The following is a 19,921-nucleotide window of genomic DNA, read 5'->3' on the forward strand; positions in this document are numbered from 1 at the left end:
CCTCAGATCTCAGCCTCCTGAGTAGTTAGGATTACAGGCATGAACCGCCGGCTCCCAGCCCCCAGATTCCTTCTAATTTGGGATTTCTTTGATAAAATTCTGGGCCAGAATCTTATGTTAGTTAAGCTGTAGTCTGTAAAATGGAGAAAGTTGTTGATTTATCCTCAAAACTTATTTTCTATTTCTTTCTCTCTCTTTCTTTCCCTCCCCTTTTCCCTCCTCTTTCTCCCTCCCTCCCCGTCTCTGTTTCTGTCTTTATCTTATTTCTCTCTCTCTTTCTCTCTCTCCCTCTCCCTCCTTTTTCCCTTCTTCGCATATTGAGGATTGAACTTCATGTATGCAAGGCAGCTGCTGTACCACCTGATCTAAACTCCCAGCACTTCTGGTTTTATTGTTTTTGAGACAATGTCTGAAACCTACCCAGGCTGTTTTCAAGCTCTTGATCCTCCTTTCTCTTTCTCCCTCCTCCTCCCCCCCAGTAGCTGGGATTATAAGGAAACATTACCACATGTAGCTCTATGCTGGATATTTCAAAATCTAACATTTGATATATCTACCTGGTATGCAATTTTTTATTGAATTATGTATGTGCTAAGTATTGAGTTTCAAAGACAAAACCCCAATCCCTACTCATGAGGAATTTGTAGTCTTTAGTACAGTGACGCATGTGGGGCCATAATAATTTGCTTCATTAATTATTCTTGGTATAGGAGATGAGAACTAGTTTCATAGATCAATCTTGAGCTGAGATTTAAATGAGTGGGAATTTACTAGCATCTGATACCAATATTCCATACAGAGCATGTAACTTGTATAATATGAAGGTTTGAATGAATGGTAATCGTACATTCAGTGAACTGCAAGTAGCTTTGAAAGGAAGGCCTGGAATGTGTAAAGAATGAAGAGTAAGAGATGAGGCTGGACTCTGGGATCCAGGCAGTCTAAAAGATGTGGTACAGAAAAGAGTAGGCAATGAAGAAGATATATGTAAATATTTTAATTTTAGGGTGGAGAAATTGTTGGGAGAATGCAGATGCCTGCATGAGATGGAGAGAAAGAAACTCAGAAAGCCTGCTGACCAGGACAGTGTTTTCAAAGTTTCACAGAAGCTTTGGGGCTTGAACTAAGAGGGTAGTGTTTCTGCCCTGCTGCCATGCATAGCTCCATGCTTGGTCCTTTCCCAAAGCCAGAGGATGATGGCATTGCTGTAGCTGAGATCTTCAAAAGTGTGTTGTCAGAAGTAAGAGTTCTAAAGTGAAAAAATGTTAATGTCCAGTAGCAACATCATGGAATATGATGGGTCTTTCAAAGGAATCATTTTAAAGCTGTTTTCTGTATACAGACTTTTGTATATAAAAGCAATTAATTTTGGTAGGTTAATTTAAATAAAGTCTATAATTTCAGTTTGAACAACATTATAAAATATTTGCTCTGAAAAAATTGGATGTGCCACTAAACTCCATTTTTAACTAACAAACTAGGGTGTGTAACTTCTGTTACTGATCTTTTAAGAATTCAAGTCTTCTGAGTCAGATATAATGAAATTGGCATCTGGGTGTTTTAGGAACAATTGGAAACTTCCAGAAGGGAAATGATTGGTCTTCAGGAGAGAGACAGACAGTTACAGTGCAAGAACAAGAATTTGCATCAGCTTCTGAAAAATGAGAAAGATGAGGTGAGTCGTCAGTTTCTGCACATAAAGCTTAAGTGAATTTTGGATTTTGTTCTTAGAACCATAATAGTCACTTACTTAAAAAATGAAGGGACCTAAAAAGAAAAAGAGAATTATCATTCTTCCTATATTAAATTGGTATGGTCTACAACATCCCAGTGTATATAACATTGTATCATATTTAACCTAGCAGTCAAAAGTTCTCTCTACAGTAGTCTCTCTGTCTCCCTGAGATCCAGGTGGCTTATTAAGCCATACCTGATAATAAGCAGTGTCCTGTGCCATCTACCCTGACCTCTTTTCACTCACCTTTTATCAGGCAGAGTGATACTTTAAATACAGATTTTTCTTATTTACCATAGCTAAGATATGGAACCAACCAAGATGCCCCTCAGTAGATGAATAGATCAAGAAAATGTGGTACATGTGTGTGTGTGTGTGTGTGTGTGTGTATACACACACACACACACATGCATACATACACAATGGAATTCTGTGTCTCCCTCAGAAAGAATGACATTGCCCCATTTGTTAAGAAATGGAAAGACTTGGAGAAAATTATATTGAAGTGAAGTAAGCCAGGCCCAAAGAAACATAAATACCATAGTACCATAGTTTCCCTTATTTGCAGTAACTAGTATATATCTGGGACAAGCAGAAAAGGTCAGATAAGATCATGTTAAGCAAAATGAGCCCCAAGATAAGGACACAAGTGGTTTTTTTCTTTCTTGCTATTGTTTCTAACGTATTTATAAAAAAAATACAGCTCTTTTATCTCTGTTTTATTGTATTTAGTATCTGACATGTCTCTTCTTTCACTGTGTTCAATATTGAATTGCTCATCTAGTTAGCCACTTACTTGGTTAAATAGACAACAAGTGCAATTCATATAAAACAAAAACAAAAGCCTTGTTAACAAGATGAGTTTAATTTCAGTTTTTGTGCTTAGTTGTTACTTGAAAAAATTCTAATTTAGTGGTGGCTAAGAATCATGACTCCTTTTGACACAATTCTGATTTCTTCTTTAGTGGTTACTTGTACCAAATTAATGTATTTGAAAGTATTACTCTGTAATATAGCTAGAAGAAACTATAGTTTTGAAGCTCTCCCTATAATCCCTGTTTATGCAATAGGTATAAAAACACATTATTTTCTGTATTTTATTTATATTATAATGTGTATTGATAATATATGTAGTATATGTTTATAATATATTATATTATATATTATATATAATGTATAATATATTAGCTATGCTATAATATATATATTATATTATATATATTATACATAATAATATATATATATTAGCTATGAAGACTTAGATAATTTCAAGATCCTTGGAATTATTTGGTTAGCTCCTTTTATCATACTTGATTACTTAGTAGTATGTGTAATAAATGACCAGGTGAATACTGTTTGCTTCAGATGATGATGTTCTAATCATTTTAATACTTCCAGCAGGTTTTTTGGTATCTGAATTACCATAGTGAAAGGTAGGTTGCACATATGTAGAAGATAGCTTACAAAGTTAGTACTTCTGGGAATTTCAGAGTTAAAAAGCATTTTTGTTGATTTACTTAGTGATGTTTAAAAAATGGTTTCAGGGGTGGGGGGGGGGAGGGGAGGATGGGAAGGGGAAGCAAAGGAGGAGGCTACAATGCTTGATAAGAAATGTACTCATTATCTTGCCCATGTAATTATAACCCCTCTGTACAGTATTTTCACAATAAAAAAAATAAAAAAATAAAAATAAAAAATGGTTTCAATGGTTATAAGAAAAAAGAATTAGCCTAGAATTTAAAAACTATTAAATGGGAAGAAGAGTGAGTTTTATCTTGTGAATTTGTGAATTTTAATTGGGTTTATTATTATTTGATAGAAAATGTTTTTTTTCAGGTACAAAAATTACAAAATATCATTGCAAGTCGAGCTACTCAATATAATCATGACATGAAGAGAAAAGAACGTGAATATAATAAACTAAAGGAACGCCTGCATCAGCTTGTTATGAACAAGAAAGATAAAAAAATAGGTAAGCAACTGGCTAAGATACAGGTCAGCAGGAAGTGTGGAAGGTTTGGCTTTATGCAGTGATTTTAGGTGGCATACGTCCATAGAACTGGGACGTTAGACAACTGATTAATGAACAGTAACTCATTTTGGTTTGCTTCCTTTGTTGCTTGTGTTTGCTTAATATGATAGGTTAGGATTGAGGAAAATTTAAGCCAGAGAAAGCTCTGATTTTTCATAGCAAAGGACTGAAAATATGCATCAACATGTGTTTTAAATACCAAAAGAACTATTGTAGAGTTAACTTCATAAAACTGTTCCCCAGAGTAAGTCATTCATATCACTTGCATTTGTGTGTTGTATGGGTCTTGCTCTGTAGTCCAGGCTGGCCTTCAGACTTAAAACCCTTATTCTTTATTTAGCCTTTCAACTGCTGGGCATACAGGCATATAGCACCACACTCAGCTTTGAATAGCTTAAAGTAAATTGATCTGCCATTTCAAAGCAACTGTACAGAAAGATGCATCATAAAAAAAATTATACTTTTTCTAGGCTCCTCCAACCCAGTACTGGGGATTGGACTCTTAAGGCCTTATGCTTACTTTATTTGAACTTTTAGTTTGTTATTTGGCTCCTGCTTTGCCAGAGCTGACCTCAGACCTGTGACATCTACCTTTCGAATAGCTGCAACCACAGGTATACTCAGCTATACCTGGCTTGTTTTTGAGATCAGTCTCACTAACTTTTTGCCTGTACTAAACAGCTGAGATTATAGGTAAGTGTCACTATGCCCAGCTGCAATGTTCTTTTCAAAACTTTTTATATACTGTTCAAGTATAGCTACTTAAACAGTAGCAAAGCTGTACAATGTAGTTTTGCTGCCCTAGTATAATTTAGGGAATAAGAAGTCTATGTGGTTCATTTACCAGCGAGTACTTTGCACGTGGATTATAGGCAGCTTTCTAACCTCCTCTTTACAGTGATACTCCTAACCCATCGTTCCTAAACTGAAATTGGATGTGTATGAATTACTAGGTTGTCACATGGTTGGCTTGCTTGCTTTTTGTAAGCAGTTTAGTACTGACTGCATCATTGACATTTTGTGCAACAGCCTATTGAAGTTATCTGAACATTTAAAAAAAATAGTGAAAAGTAGATTTGAACATGTTGGATGCCTGTAATCTTAGCTACTCTGGAACCAGAGATTAGTAGGTAGAAGATTAGGGTGGCTCAAGGCCAGTCTGGACCAAAAGTTAGTGAGAATTCATCTCAAACAACAAGCTGAACGTGGTGGCCATATTGGTAATACCAGTTATAGAGAAGGCTGCAGAGATAGAAGAATTATAGTCCAAAGCCAGCTCCAGTCAAAATGATAGACTTTACCTGAAAAATAAAAAGGGCTGTGGGTGTGGCTTAAGTAGTAGAGTGCCTGCCTAGCAAGCATGAAGTCCTGAGTTCAACTCAAGTACTACCAAAAAACAAAATTCAACAAAATATGTATATATAAATATGCATATAGTGAAAGAAAATGAAAGTGTAATAATAGTTAATAGAAGACTTTAGTTATTTTAAGTTAGTAAAAAAATTTTTTTTGGTGCTTAGTCGGGCTTGCACTCAGAGCCTAGATGCTGTCCTTTACTTCCTTTGCTTAAGGCTGATGCTTTACCAATTGAGCTACAGTACCACTTCTGGCTTTTTGCTGGTTAATTGCCAATAAGAATCTTATAGACTTTCCTGCAGGGCTCACTTTGAACCTTGATCCTCAAAGCTCAGCCTACTGAGTAGGATTAAAGACATGAACCACCAACATCCAGGCTCAAAATTTTATTCAGGGTGGAGAATCATTAATTTTTAAGGTCAATTAGCCATATGTCCATTCATGAAGGAACAAAATTAAGGAAGATAAAATACTGATCACATAAAATGTAACATCTAGTTAGAGAAGTTTTAAGATAAAATACTGATCACATAAAATGTAACATCTAGTTAGAGAAGTTTTATTAGAGATTTCACTCTGGAACAGAGAACCTTTATATTCAGAGGTCAGTTTTCTATTCCAAACTCATTTGGAAGTAACATTTTCAATAATAATTTTATCTGCTACAATTTCACAATTACTCTTATTTCCTTCATTTTTTATCTTAAAATGTCTTATTTTTTATGTTCTTCATTGTGAAAATACTGTACAGGGGTTACAGTTACATGAGCAAGGCAATGAATTCATTTCTTATCAAGCATTGTTGCCTCTTCCTTTGTTTTTCCCTTACCATCCCTGCCCTCCCACCTCCACAACTACACTCCCCCTCCCCCCTTATTTCTTTCGTATGCCAATGTGCCCATTTCCACCTGTGGACCACAAGGGCCCTAACTCCTTTGAAGAAGATGCTATCAGTGGAGTTTGGCAGACAAATGTTTTTTATTTTGTGGAGTACGTACATGTTGCTATTGGATCTACGACCTCAGCCATTGCAAGAAAAAATTACTCATTGATAATATGTAAACATATGGATGTGGCTATGTTCTAATAAAATATTATTTACAAAAATTAGGCAAGTAGCCTTTAGGCTATACTTGTGTATTCCTCATAGTGATACTAGTAATGGTAAGGTAACATTATAGTACTCACTTCACTGCCAGATACATTCATCTCTGTGGTGTTATGTGGTTTAACTGTGTTTTTTTAGTCTTCTTTTTTTTTTTCATATACTGCTGTTCTTCCCACTCATGTCAAGGAAGAAACAGGCTCAGCAGTTAAATAACTTGCCAGGATCACAGTGCTTCCGAGTGGTTGAACTTGACATTATGTTATTTGGGCCCAAATTCTAATCTGTGCACCAGGTTGATTTATACCCTTAAAGTACTCACTTCAACTGTAGAGTTTTAAATACGTTTATAGTAAGAGTTGGTTTTGTTTTCACATGTGTAGCCATGGACGTTTTAAATTATGTGGGAAGAGCTGATGGAAAAAGAGGCTCCTGGAGGACTGGTAAAACAGAAGCCAGGAATGAAGATGAAATGTATAAAATCCTCCTGAATGATTATGAGTATCGTCAGAAGCAAATCCTAATGGAAAATGCTGACCTTAAAAAGGTTCTTCAGCAAATGAAAAAGGAAATGATTTCACTTCTTTCTCCTCAAAAGAAGAAACCTAGAGAAAGAGCAGAGGATAGCACAGGAAATGTAAGTGGCCTTTTCTCTCTAATATAATCTTCAGATTATTAATTAGAACAGGTCACACATGGATAGATCCTCCCAGTCACTGTGACACCACAAAATGTCCCTATATGTTTCCAGACATGCCTTGGGAAGCAGTGGAGATAATCTTCCAGGGAATTAGTCCACACAAAGTGCTGTGATGAGCACTATGAGCATTTTCTCATTTCATAGTAGTTCTCACAGTATGTGAGGAATATCCCAAGGATTGCAATGCACCAAATGTTAACACAATTTAGGGATTAGATACTGAGGAATCTGAGGTACAATAGCAGGTAGCCCAATACAGCATGCCAGAAATAAGATTTGAATCCCACTCTGTCTCCAAAGCACAGGTCTGCCACTGGCCAAATAGCCTTTTGGTTGTTTTAAACAGTAGAAATACTTTTCAGAGATGAAATGTTTAACCTTGGAAGCCAGGTTCAGTCCACAGATTGATTGTGGATCATTGTGTTTCAATTCCTGGAAGGAAAATACTGAAAAGATCTTAAAATGTTTTACCTCAGGAAGCTCTTGTTGGAAGAGCAGACTTGTAGAATGATGATTATTCTGTATTAAGATCTGTGATAGGATTGTTCATATATGAAACAGGAAGTATCAGGGCAATCAAAGAAGACATCACAGAGAAGGTAACATTTGAACTGGTTCCTTATACAACAAGCTAGATGTTTTCAAGATCAAAAATAAAGGAAAGCCTATAATCTTAGCTATTCAGAAAGCTAAGATCTAAGGATCTTGGTTCGAAGTCAGCCCAAGAACAGTCTGTGAGACTTGTTTATTTCTTAACCACAAAAGCCAGAAGTAGAGCTGTGGCTTAAATAGTAGAGTAGAAACCTTGAGTGAAAAGCTGAGAGACAGCACTCAGGCAGAGTTAAAGACCCAGTACCAGCAAAAATTTAAAAACTAAATGGAAGGAAAAGCATTTGAAGCAGGAGCATAACATATTGAGGGATTTGGAGAGATTCTTTTTTTTTTTTTTTTTGGGTCCGGTCGTGGGGCCTGAACTCTGGGCCTGGGCACTATCCCTCAGCTCTTCAGCTCAAGGCTAGCAATCTACCACTTGAGCCACAGCACCACTTCTGGCTTTTGTCTTTTTGCTTACGTGGTGCTGAGGAATCGAACCCAGGGCCTCGAGCATGAAAGGCAAGCGCTCTACTGCTGAGCCACCTTCCCAGCCCATATTGAGGGATTTGGAAAGTGTCATGTGTGGAAAATTTTTTTTACTTAATTGTTACATATGAGTTTAAATTCTAGGTTCCAGTAAGTTTATATTAGTGACTAAAATCTGAAAAAAAATTCTGTTGGTGGAGAAACAACCTGTATAAACCTATGAAATTATATAAAGCCTATGTACTTCTTACATTTTTTTCTTTAAAGACAGCTTTATACTATATTTTTTTGGGGGGTTCCGGTCATGGGGCCTGAACTCTGGGCCTGGGCACTGTCCTTCAGCTCTTCAGCTCAAGGCTAGTACTCTACCACTTGAGCCATAGTGCCACTTCCGGCTTTTTCCTTTTTGCTTATGTCGTGCTGATGAACCGAACCCAGAGCCTCATGCATGCAAGGCAAGCGCTCTACCACTGAGCCACCTTCTCAGCCCGATAGCTTTATATTATTACTGAAATATAGTAACCCCCCTTATCCACTGAGGTGACCAAGACCCCCCCCATGCATGCCTGAAACCTTACATGTTTTTTAATATGTATTATACACATAGGAATGCTACATTTATAGGTTAAATTTGATAATAGGTTAATAACAATAAAAATTAAATAGTTGTAACGGTTATAGTAAACATTCTTGTGACTATGGGCCCTCCTCAGATTAGCTAAGTGAACTGCACAGACCTTTCAGAGCCCAGGGATACTATATTCCTCTAGTCTCTGGTATGAGGCCAGCTTGGCCTCTCTAGTCAGTTCTAATCAGCTGCTGACCCTCACTAATTCCTCTTTACGATTAGCAATCTGCATTACTTGTAAGATCCTTTATGGACCTTTCAATACTAGTCTCAGTTGGCAGATGAGTATTAAAATCAATAAGACTTCAGTTCATCTCTGAGGCCTCCCTCAGTTTCTTAACCAGTTAATAATATTCTGTGTAATTCTTTATCATTCTAATGTTTAATTTAGGGGAAATAATTTCAAGCATATTTCCTGTTGCTAAAAGATCCATTTTCCACTGTTTCTTTTAAAGACAGATTTTGTTGCATTATAGCCAGAGGAATAGAGTGTATCTTTGGAATGAATAGATACTATCCAGATTTCACTTATTTATGGGGCTTGTTTACTTAGCTGTAGGGAAAAAAAAAAGTTAAATGGACTTTTAGGTTTTCATGTTGTGGTTGTAGATTTTTATTCAGTCTGGGGACTGTGCAGCAATTTGATAATCCAGGTTGTGCATGTCTAGTTTGATTTCTAAAATGCTCCGAAATCTGAAGCTTTGAGGGCCAGCATAATGGTACACCCGATCTCATATGATGTCACAGTCAAGAAAAGGTGCAGCAAAAGTGTGTGAAATTACCTTCAGACCATTTGTATATATTTGTATATTCAAATAAAAATTGCAAAATAAAAAAATAATCTGAAATTCCAACCAGTTCTGATGTTAAGCATATTGGATAGCAAATGTTCAGTTTGTATTTAGAGTGGTTTTCATGTGTATGGAAGGGAAGATGTGGCTCCTTAGAGGGGTTACTATAGGTAGCTCCAGGACCCAGAGCCACAGTAAGCCACATCCTGACCCTTTCCAACCTGCTTGGCTAGGGTCTTGACCTACATTAGCCTACTGTTGGCCTGCCTCAGACTGTGATACAGTCTTTCAGTTGCAGTCACCCCTCATCCCTGTATGTTAATAACAAATTGGGACTATTTTATGTAAATGCAAATTGCTACTAGTGGAATTTCACTTTGGGCTGTTCAGAAGTGGAAACAGAGAAGGACAAAACTACAAGGGTAAAAAAAAAAAATCCAGAGAGGACTGTGGTAGGTTTTGTAATGTAATCTAATTGATTTTATAAATCACCACCACCAGTACTGTCTAAAGAAATTCATAAAAGGCAAAACTTCCCCTTCCCAGACACTGATGGCTGATGCCTGTAATCCTAGCTATTTGGGAGACTGAGATCTGAGGGTCAGAGCTCAAAACCAGCTTGAGTAAAAAACTCCATGAGAGTCTTACTTTCAGTTAACCACCAGAAAACCTGAAGTGGACCTGTGGCTCAAAGTGGTAGAGTGCTAGCCTTGAGCAAAAGAACTCAGAGACTGTGCCTAGGCCCTGAGTTTAAGCCACAGGACTGGCCAAACAACAACAACATCAAAAAAGCAAAAACGAAAACCTTCCCTTTAAATCCCGTTGAAACTGGGATATATAGAAGTATGTGAGGTTTTTGTTGTTGTTGTTGTTTTTTATTCAGAGAATTTCTCATTACTTTCTAATGTTTCCTTGTGCCCTTCCACATCCCACCAGTTGTATGGACATAAAGCAATACTGCAATCCTTTTTTGAGACATATTCAGCCTTCTGGGTTTGCTGTTACCTGCCTTATTTCCATTTGGGGCATTCTTTTGTTTTCAGGACAAAACCTACTTATGTACAAAATTCTTTATATCCAAATACGCTTTTGTAAATATCTTTTTAAAAGTCTTATCTATTTGCTTCCTTGTCATCTAGTCACACATATCTCCAAATATGAAACAGACTTTGTTGACTTTGGACTTTTTAAAAAGGGAACCTTTGGTTTTGCTTGGGTCTAAGGGTTATAGAATGTTACATTCTAACTAGGGCTTCCTGAGAGGTAACACAATTTCCAAAAGACTTTGAACAGGAAGACTGTCTTAATACAAATAAGATGTAGAAGAGGGAGAACTTAAGGGAAGAGCCTCAAATCTTTACGGTTTAACCCTGTAGTTGAAGTTTAGGATACAAAAGGCAAGTTGATAGGTAATTAATCTGGTTTTTATACATAGAGGAAGAGGAATAAACTTGTACTATGTTGTAAGTTTTATTTCAACCTAGTATGAAAGAATAAAAGTTGGGGGCTGGGAGGGTAGAGCACTTGCCTTGCATGCCTGAGGCCCTGGGTTCGATTCCTCAGCACCACATAATCAAAAGGAAAAAAGCCGGAAGTGACGCTGTGGCTCAAGTGGTAGAGCGCTAGCCTTGAGCTGAAGAGCTGAGGGATAGTGCCCAGGCCCAGAGTTCAGGCCCCATGACCGGACCCCCCCCCCCAAAAAAAAAAAAAAAAGTAAAACGGGTGGTCCTCCCATACCAATAAGGAATCACTGCTCAGAGGAAAAGCAGTCACCTTCTCAGGTCTTCTGGCTTGACTCACCCAAATGTCACAGATTGAGGTCATCATATCTGAGGGCCAGAAAGTTCTGGTTTAGCCAGAAAAAGAATTTTAAGGTCATATAGAGGAGACCTAAGTAGGAGCTATCTCTGATATATTAATGCAGAGTAAAATGAAACCAGATCAAAAGTATACACTCCAGCGGGACAGTCGGCAGACTCAAAAGGAGCACTGTACTAGAGGTCCCAGAACTTCAGAATTTATGGGGATCTGTCTATTTGGAGAGTGGGGCCAGTCTGGAAAAGCTGGGTAATGTGTCACTAATATTCGTACTAGGTTATGTGTTATCAGCTGCTCCCATGTGTTGGGTGGTGGAAGTTTTTGGCCTTGGATGGTCAGGCTGAGGCTGTTATTTTTTTATGGGCTCCAGGGACTGTGGATCAGCAAGACTGCTCTGTATCACATTATTCCATTAACATCAACGTTGCAGGAAGTGATTTTGTTACTAACATTCAAGCTGTGGTTTCTCATCAGGTTTCCTAACTCTTTGGCATTGTGATATTTGCTTTTCAATATTGTTTTCTTTTGTTCTTTTATCTTATGTTGATCCTCTGTAATATCATTTATCAATAAAAGTTACTACTTGTTATGATTCTATCGGTTAATACCATATAAGGAAAAAATATTTCTTCTTGTGTACAAATGTGAGGAAAGCCTAGGATTAGAGATTTTTCTTCTGACTACAAGTCTCAGTTCTGTCTCTTAGCTGTATAACATTTTATCTACCTTAAGCCCATTTTCCCACATTGTAACACATTGTGAAGCATGTAGCACAGCATTAAGTAGGTAATGAGGGTCTCTTGCTCATTATGGCTCCACGACTTGTCTGTCACTAACTAGATTAGAATTGAATTTGAAAAGATCTAAATTGAGGAGTTTCCATCACCTGTTAATTGTATCTTCTCAGGATGTTTATGGTAAGCACAGAGTCATATATGTAAAGATGCAGCACCAATGCCTGGTGTCCACAGCTGTAATCTTAGCTGCTCAAGATGTTGAAATCTGAGGACCATGGTTAAAAGCCAGCCTGGGAAGAAAAGTCCATAGAACTTTTATCTCCAGTTAACCATCAAAACCATGGAAGTGACGTACTGTCTCTAGAGGTAGAATGCCAGCCTGAGTGACTCAGTGCACTCAGGCTCTGAGTTCAATCAAGCCTAATACTATTATGCACACACCCTCTCCCTTCTCTCCACTCTCCCCCCTATAGCTCAGAACAGAAACCATTTTTTTAAGTACGCTGTCTCTAATAATCAATCTGATGAGCCTGCCTGAGTAGAGCCATTTTAATACTCAAGTTTTCCTTTTGTAGGTTATCTCTGATATTGAAGAAGATGCTGGGGAACTCAGCCGAGAGAGTGTATGGGACCTTTCCTGTGAAACTGTGAGAGAACAGCTCACAAACAGCATCAGAAAACAGTGGAGAATTTTGAAAAGTCATGTAGAAAAACTTGATAACCAAGGTAATGGGGCTTCCCTGTATGTGAAGCGAGGTGCTTGTAGTGAGTGAGCTATTGACCTCCAATCACTCAGAAAAACCATTTTATGAACCCAGGCCTGACATTTATAGTTCACTTTGATGGACTTGAATATAAGACTCTGCCTTCTTGTTGCTGTAAAACTTGAACTTCAGTGAGAAAACTCACTTTGCTCCCAAATGCTGGGTCAGTCTGGGAAAGCTGGGTAATGTGTCACTAATACTAGGTTATGTGTTATCAACTGCTCCTACGTGTTGAAATAAAGAGAGCTGAATCTGTTTCAGTAAAAAATATATATATATAATAATGGGGTTTAAACTCAAGACCTATGTTTGCTTGTCCAGTGCTCTACCACTTTTGCTTTGTTTTGCTTTTGATATTTTTTGGATAGGGTCTTTTATTTTTACCAAGGATCAATCTCCTACTTATTCTTTCCACATAGCTGGGAATGCAAGCATGAACCACCATGCTGGGCTTATTTGTTGAGAATGAGGAATCACTTTTTTTTTGGCCTGAGGTCACTCCAAATTGCTGTTCTCCCAATCTCTGCCCTCTGAGTAGCTGGAATTACTAGCATGAGCCTCCTGCTTCTGACTTTTTTAGTAAATTTTGAAAATCAAGAAATGCCCATTAGTATAAGGATGTATTATTTTTGTTCAGTAAAGTTTTCATGCTTTAAAATCTGGAAAATTAAGATTTATGCTTTCTAAATAAAGTCTATTTTAAGAAAACTTAAGTTAAATGATCAAAATGATGAACTTAAATGTTACTGCCTTAAATAAAAAAAGAGCAGTCAGCAAAATTATTGCAGTTCTGGTATGACTTTATATGAAACTTTACTCATCTCAGTCATGACTATTAGTAAGCAAGTTGTTGAATTTAACTGTGAGAACAAGATCTGTAGTAGCACTGTTGATGTTTGAAGCAATATCAACAAAAAACATAGATTATGAATTTGTTATATTTATCAAGATTCTTCTATGGGCAATCAAGTTGTCTATATTTAATCGGGACACAGTCATGAATAAATATGAATTACAAATTAAATTCTGACACTTGAAATAAAAAGAACTCCAAGACCAATATTGTCCTGAAGTTTATGAATTTATAGTTGTCATGAACTTAAATTACTTTGCTCCTTATAATTTTCAGTTTTAAAATAATGTAAATTTAATTCTCTTATTATGAAAATGTAAAAGGCCAAAGGAAGTAACCTTGAAATTATAGAAAAAGTTCTGAGAGCCTTGATTTTTAAGTATATTTTCAAAACACCCATAAATTACTAATGGTGGCTATAAGCTTATCAGCAGCTGACTAGGTTTTGTGTTAGTTTCAAAGGTAAATGTGGAAGGTTTTAATAATGAAGATGTGATCTCACGACAAGACCATGAACAAGAAACTGAGAAACTGGAGTTAGAAATTCAGCAATGTAAAGAAATGATTAAAACACAGCAGCAGCTTTTACAGGTAAATGTTATTTTACATGTGTGCTGGTTTTAAGGGCTTAAACTCAGATGTTTGAACTCTGGATGGTGTCCCTGAGCTTTTTGGCCTAAGGCTACCACAGCTCCCCTTCCAACTTTTTGGCCATTAATTGGAAATCAGGAAATCAGAGTCTCAAGGACTTTCCTGCCAATGCTGGCTTCTTACTATGATCTCCAAGTCTCAGCCTCCTGAGTAGCTAAGATTGTAGGCATGAGCCTCTGACACCTGGCTTGGATTACCTTTTGAAGCTTTTCTGTCTTCTGAAATACCCCAGAACTTTGCTGTATCTTACTGGATTTACTGGATTATCTGTTCTTTTAGCTCTTAAGTTCTGTAGAGCTTTTCCAGTCTAAGCTAAGTTATCTACTAACCAGGTCATATCTTTCCTTATGTGTTCTTGTTTGTCTAATTGGGATTGGTAACATTTGGGAAGAGAGAAATTCAAAAGTTTGACTTTCTGACTCTTTTTTGACCTGTCATCCTGGCTCCATTTCAGCTTGTTGATTCAGTCTTTGGGGGTCTCCAGGCACTTACTATGTTTTCCAATTTAATAGCAGCAGCTCACTACTGCATGTGATGATGACACCACTTCTCTGCTGCAAGACTGTTACCTGTTGGAAGAAAAAGAGCGCCTCAAAGAAGAATGGTCACTTTTTAAAGAGCAAAAAAAGAATTTTGAGAGAGAAAGACGGAGCTTTACAGAAGCTGCTATTCGCCTGGGATTGGAGGTACTAGAAACAACTGCTTTTAAAACCCAAGGTAGATGGGCTGGGAAGGTGGCTCAGTGGTAGAGCGCTTGCCTTGCATGCATGAGGCCCTGGGTTCGATTCATCAGCACCACATAAGCAAAAAGAAAAAAGCCAGAAGTGGCACTGTGGCTCAAGTGGTAGAGCGCTAGCCTTGAGCTGAAGAGCTGAGGGACAGCGCCCAGGCCCAGAGTTCAGGCCCCACGACCGGACCCCAAAAAAACCCCAAAAAACCTGAGGTAGAGGCAGAGCTCACCTGGATGTATCTGTTTCTTTGCTGTCCAGTTCTCTAAACCATTGATTGTACTATTGATGACTTAAGTAACCTGAAACTGCAGAGAGGCCAAGCAAGAGTGCTATGGTACTTGCAAGTTTAAAAAAAAAAATCATTTATCCCATTCCAGGTTGATTTCCTAAGTGTTAAGTTTCAGAATCCGTCACATATTCACTGCCAATAGATATGGTTTTAGTACAGTACAGTATACTTAGGAGCACATTTTGTTGTTGTTGTTGTTTTGGTTGTGGGGCTTAAACTCTGGGCCTGGGCACTGTCCCTCAGTTCTTCAGCTCAAAGTGAGTGCTCTACCACTTGAGCCACAGCGCCACTTCTGATTTTCTGGTGGTTTATTGGAGGAAAGAGTCTGACAGACTTTGCTGCTCAGGCTAGCTTTGAACCATGATCCTCAGATCTCAGGCTTCTGAGTAGCTAGGATTACAAGTGTGAGCCACCTGCTCCCAGCTTGTTGTTTTTAAAGTACAGTAAAATCTAAACCCCTACCTGGATTTCTATTCCCTCATCTAGTAACATGCACATTAACAATGCAGTTTGTTACACATACACACTTCTACTGTTTTGCATTTTTCCTTTTGTGCTTGGAGCTTGAACTCAGGGCCTGGGCTGTCCCTGGGGTTTTTTTTTTTGTTTGTTTGTTTTGTTTTAGTTTTTTCTCAAGGTTAGTGTTGTACCAGTTGAACCACAGCTCCACTGTGGGTCTATTTGGTGATTGATTGGAGATAAGAATCTCATGGGCTTTCCTGTCCAGGCTGGCTTCAAACTATAGTCTTCCTATTTCAGCCTCCTGAGTAGCTAGCATTACAGGCATGAGCCACCAGTGCCCAACCTGTTTGCATTTTTTGGCAATGTGTTTTCCTCATTGTTACCCTTTGCTAAATGAAACCTTGTAATGTTTAAAGATGCTGGGTGCCCATGGCTCACTCTATAATCCTAGCTACTCAGGAGACTGAGGTCTGAGGATCATGGTTCAAAGCCAGCCCCAGCATGTAAGTCCATGAAAGTCTTATCTCCAGTAAATCACCAGAAAATTAGAAGTGGCACTGTGCCTCGAGTGGTAGAGTGCTTGCCTTGAGCTGAAGAGCTGAGGGACAGTGCCCAGGCCCAGAGTTCAAGCCCTACTGACAAAAAGAAAAAGAAAGAAAGAAAGAAAGAAAGAAAGAAAGAAAGAAGAAAGAAAGAAAGAAACTGGGCCATACAGAGAAAGCTATTATTACCAATAGCAAAGTTTCTAATGGTAGAGTTTTTGGTCCCTCCTCCCCTGGGGAGTTCTGTTTGAACATTAATGTATAATTTTTTAGCATTTTTCTCAATACTATTTCTTTGCTCTGAAAGATACATTTAGTATAAATAAGCCCTCCCACCTGTACTATTTGTACATCCAAATCTTATTTTTTCATAATATTGCTAACTTATTTACAGTCAGTTGTGGGTATGCTTCCAGTTCATGCTTGTGCACCTTTCCCACTCTGCTACTTTATTTCGCCATTTTGTTTGTGGTTTTTCATTGTCAAGTGTTGTAACATATATATTCCCTCCTATTATGTACTCTAGATGTAAATTGCCTTGTCTAAAGATGAGACTTAAAAACTTGAAAACTGATAACATGATTATGCAAATTTTGTTCATTCTAAAAACAAATGATACATTTTGACATGCATAGGTAAATATTCTGCACAAAGGAGTTCTATCACTCTGGTGCGTTCTTGGATAGCCTCTAGCTTCTGGCTGAATTCCTAAGTCAGACAGCCACTGTGGTTCTTTAAGCTCCAGCTATTCTTTCTGGGATTCCTCTTGAATTTGTTATGTTGATACCTACATAAGTAACTTTTTCATAACTAATGCATATAGAATAAGCATTCTGAATTTTAGAATATCAACATATTTTTGTTTGATTTGGCTAAGTGTAGAATTGAGATTTCCAGCCTTCTCTCAAAATTTGTAATGAGTTATTCTGTTTCTTCTAGTGTTACTGAAGAGAGGCTAAATTATAATGTAACCTCGTGGACAACCTTGTGTTTTGTGTGCGTTCCTCACCATCCCCCTACACACACACACACACCCCCCCCAGCCTGTGTAATTACTTTAAAAGTTCAGATTTATCAGGATATATCTTGATGATTCATCTGAAGATGCTGTGTTCCTGAGTTTAGTGAAATTTTCTTTATTTTTCCCTTCTTTGGCTGCTCTATGTTCTGGAACTTCTGTTGACAGCCTGTAGTCTGCCTACAATTATCTATAGATTGACGTCATGTTCTGAATTCTAGATATTTTGTCACTTCTATCTTGTGGATCACCACCTGATCTACAGACTCAATTCATTTCAGCCACTAAGGTTTTATTTCAGGTCTTATCTTTTAAGTTTTCTAATGGAAATGTTTGTATTTTCTATTGTATAACATTTTTTTATGTTACTTCACTGACAATTTGGAAAAGTGTCTTCCATCTCTGAATGAATCTCTTTTCTGTGGTCAGTGTATTCATTTTCTTTTTTGCCACTAGTTTTCTTAAACAACCTGTGCAGCTATGTTCTCCTGTTCCTGAGTCCATATCCCACACTTCCCCAATTGTCTGGCACCGTGTCCTGCCTGAGTCCATCTGCCTGTGCTCCTTGATTGGGAACAGTGGGGCAGAGGATGGAAGGATGAGAGACCTGGGGCGAGAGGGTGTTTAGTTTAGGATTCATCAGCTGTGTGAATAAGGGGCAGGTTTGACATGATCTGCCAATGCCCTCTTGTGGTCTAGTGGAGGCCAGTACCAGAGAAATGCTTGATGAAGCCAGAACTTTTCTTTTTAAACGATCTGTATATGATGTTGAGTATTTTTCTGTTGTTTACAATAGTATGCTCACAATGTGTGTACTATCTATTCAAAGTTCTGCTAATACACTATTTGAGTTCTTCATTTATTTTCATTCAGAATTAATGTGAAAATTGTGATTACTGGTATATTGAGATGGTTGAACTTTTACTTTTAAACATACTCTTAAGTAAAATGTTTCTTAGTTTTTTCCAGGTCAGTTTATTTAACATAAGAAATGGGTGTGGATCCTGCAGACAGCTTGAGAAGTTGCAGTTATAAGCAGTTTTTTGGAGGTTGAAATACTGATCACATTTCTCTGTTGTTGTTGTTTTTTTATGGTAGAGAAAGGCATTTGAAGAAGAAAGAGCCAGTTGGCTAAAGCAGCAGTTCTTAAATATGACTACCTTTGACCAGCAGAACTCAGAAAGTGTAAAACTTTCCAGTGCCTTCTCAGGAAGTGAGTACTTTATAAACTCTGTGATGTAAATGTATGTATTTAAATAAAAGTTAATGTAAAACTTCAAATAGATCTTTAATTGGAACTAAAATTAAATTTAAAAATTATATTATCTAATTTTGTGGGGTGCTGGGATCAAACCCATGACCTTGCCCAAGGTCTGATGAGCTATACCCCCAACCCTGAAATCAGCTTTACTATTTTTTTTTTTTTTTACTGGAGTCAAAACTGGTCAACAATAGAACCATAAGTATCAAAAGTAACCTTTTACTTTGGTGTCTTGACAGCACAGAGACTTTTGAATAATCAAGGCCAAATGCTTGTTAGAAGCAGATACTCTACTGCTTAGCCAACTTTCATCATTTTTGAGACAGGGTCTCCCTTTTTGCCTGAGCACGACCCTGGAACACTGCAATTCTACTATGTTGTTTCCTGCTGTGGTTGGGATGACAAGGATGTGCCACTGTTCCCAAGATATTGAAATAGGGTCTTCTTTTTCTTTGACAGTGCTCATGTCTACCACTTGAGCTGCCTCCAGCCTAGCTTTTTGCTAATTAATCAAAGATGGAATCTGACAGACTTGTTTGTTCAGGCTGGCTTCAAACTGCAATCCTCCAAGGGCTTCAGCATTCTGAGTAGCTAGTTGTGAACTTTTGACCATACTTGTCTTAAATTTCTGTTATTCTGATCTCTACCTCTGGGCTAGGAAGGATTGAGCCACCACTCCCAGCTTTTAAAAAGTAGCTCAGCAGCCAAGTACCAGACTGGCAAGCATAAGCCTTGAGTTCAAATCACGCCTTGAGTACCACCAAAAGAAAAAAGAAAGAAAGAAAAACTGTTACAAGATATGCATAAGAGATGGCAAAATAATGTGTTCTCATATGTCACTCAGAATTTCAAACGAGTCATCTAAGTTAGCTGTCTCATTGTACTTATTACTCCATCATTTGTGTTACCTTTTTTCCTTTTTTTTTTTGGCAAAGGTTCTGATCCAGACAATCTTACAGTGCCCTCAAGGCCACGGCAAAAGAAACCTCACAGTATGTCGAATGGGTCTCCAGTTTGCACATCTAAGCTGACTCAGTCTCTTCCTGCTTCACCTTGTACTTCAGACTTCTGTCAGGCTGCACGTTCCTGTACATCTGAACATAGGTATTTATTGATTGATGATGTTTTTACATATTTCTAAAAATTGTTGGTATTGCATTCCCATGGAGAAGTTGGTATATCTGCAGTATTAGCAACAATAAAGGCTCTAGAGAAGAATTTAATACACTGATATATTCTGTAACTACTTTCTGGATGTCCTGTATATGTAGGTATATGTCCTACATAGTATATGTAGTATACATATAAATATATATATACATAGTATACATAGTATACATAGTATATGTAGGATGTCCAGTATATGCT

At 37.7% G+C, this 19,921-nt stretch overlaps 1 protein-coding gene across 3 annotated transcripts in view; it reads left to right on the top strand.

Annotated features, from left to right (window-relative positions):
* LOC122106759 (SSX family member 2 interacting protein) overlaps positions 1-19,921 on the top strand; it is a 57,921-nt gene that overhangs the window by 32,231 nt on the left and 5,769 nt on the right. Inside the window, exons 5-12 of one of the 3 annotated variants that reach the window (XM_042678286.1) lie at positions 1,565-1,675; positions 3,572-3,707; positions 6,612-6,865; positions 12,558-12,708; positions 14,054-14,190; positions 14,763-14,936; positions 18,391-18,505; positions 19,489-19,657. In XM_042678286.1, coding sequence (XP_042534220.1) covers positions 1,565-1,675; positions 3,572-3,707; positions 6,612-6,865; positions 12,558-12,708; positions 14,054-14,190; positions 14,763-14,936; positions 18,391-18,505; positions 19,489-19,657 — 1,247 coding nt within the window. The remainder of the gene's footprint in view (positions 1-1,564; positions 1,676-3,571; positions 3,708-6,611; positions 6,866-12,557; positions 12,709-14,053; positions 14,191-14,762; positions 14,937-18,390; positions 18,506-19,488; positions 19,658-19,921) is intronic. The other 2 variants (XM_042678278.1, XM_042678294.1) reach the window with 2 other exon arrangements.

Source organism: Dipodomys spectabilis, unplaced genomic scaffold (genome assembly GCF_019054845.1).
Source record: "Dipodomys spectabilis isolate Male_0828 unplaced genomic scaffold, ASM1905484v1 ptg000002l, whole genome shotgun sequence".
Taxonomy (NCBI): domain Eukaryota; kingdom Metazoa; phylum Chordata; class Mammalia; order Rodentia; family Heteromyidae; genus Dipodomys; species Dipodomys spectabilis.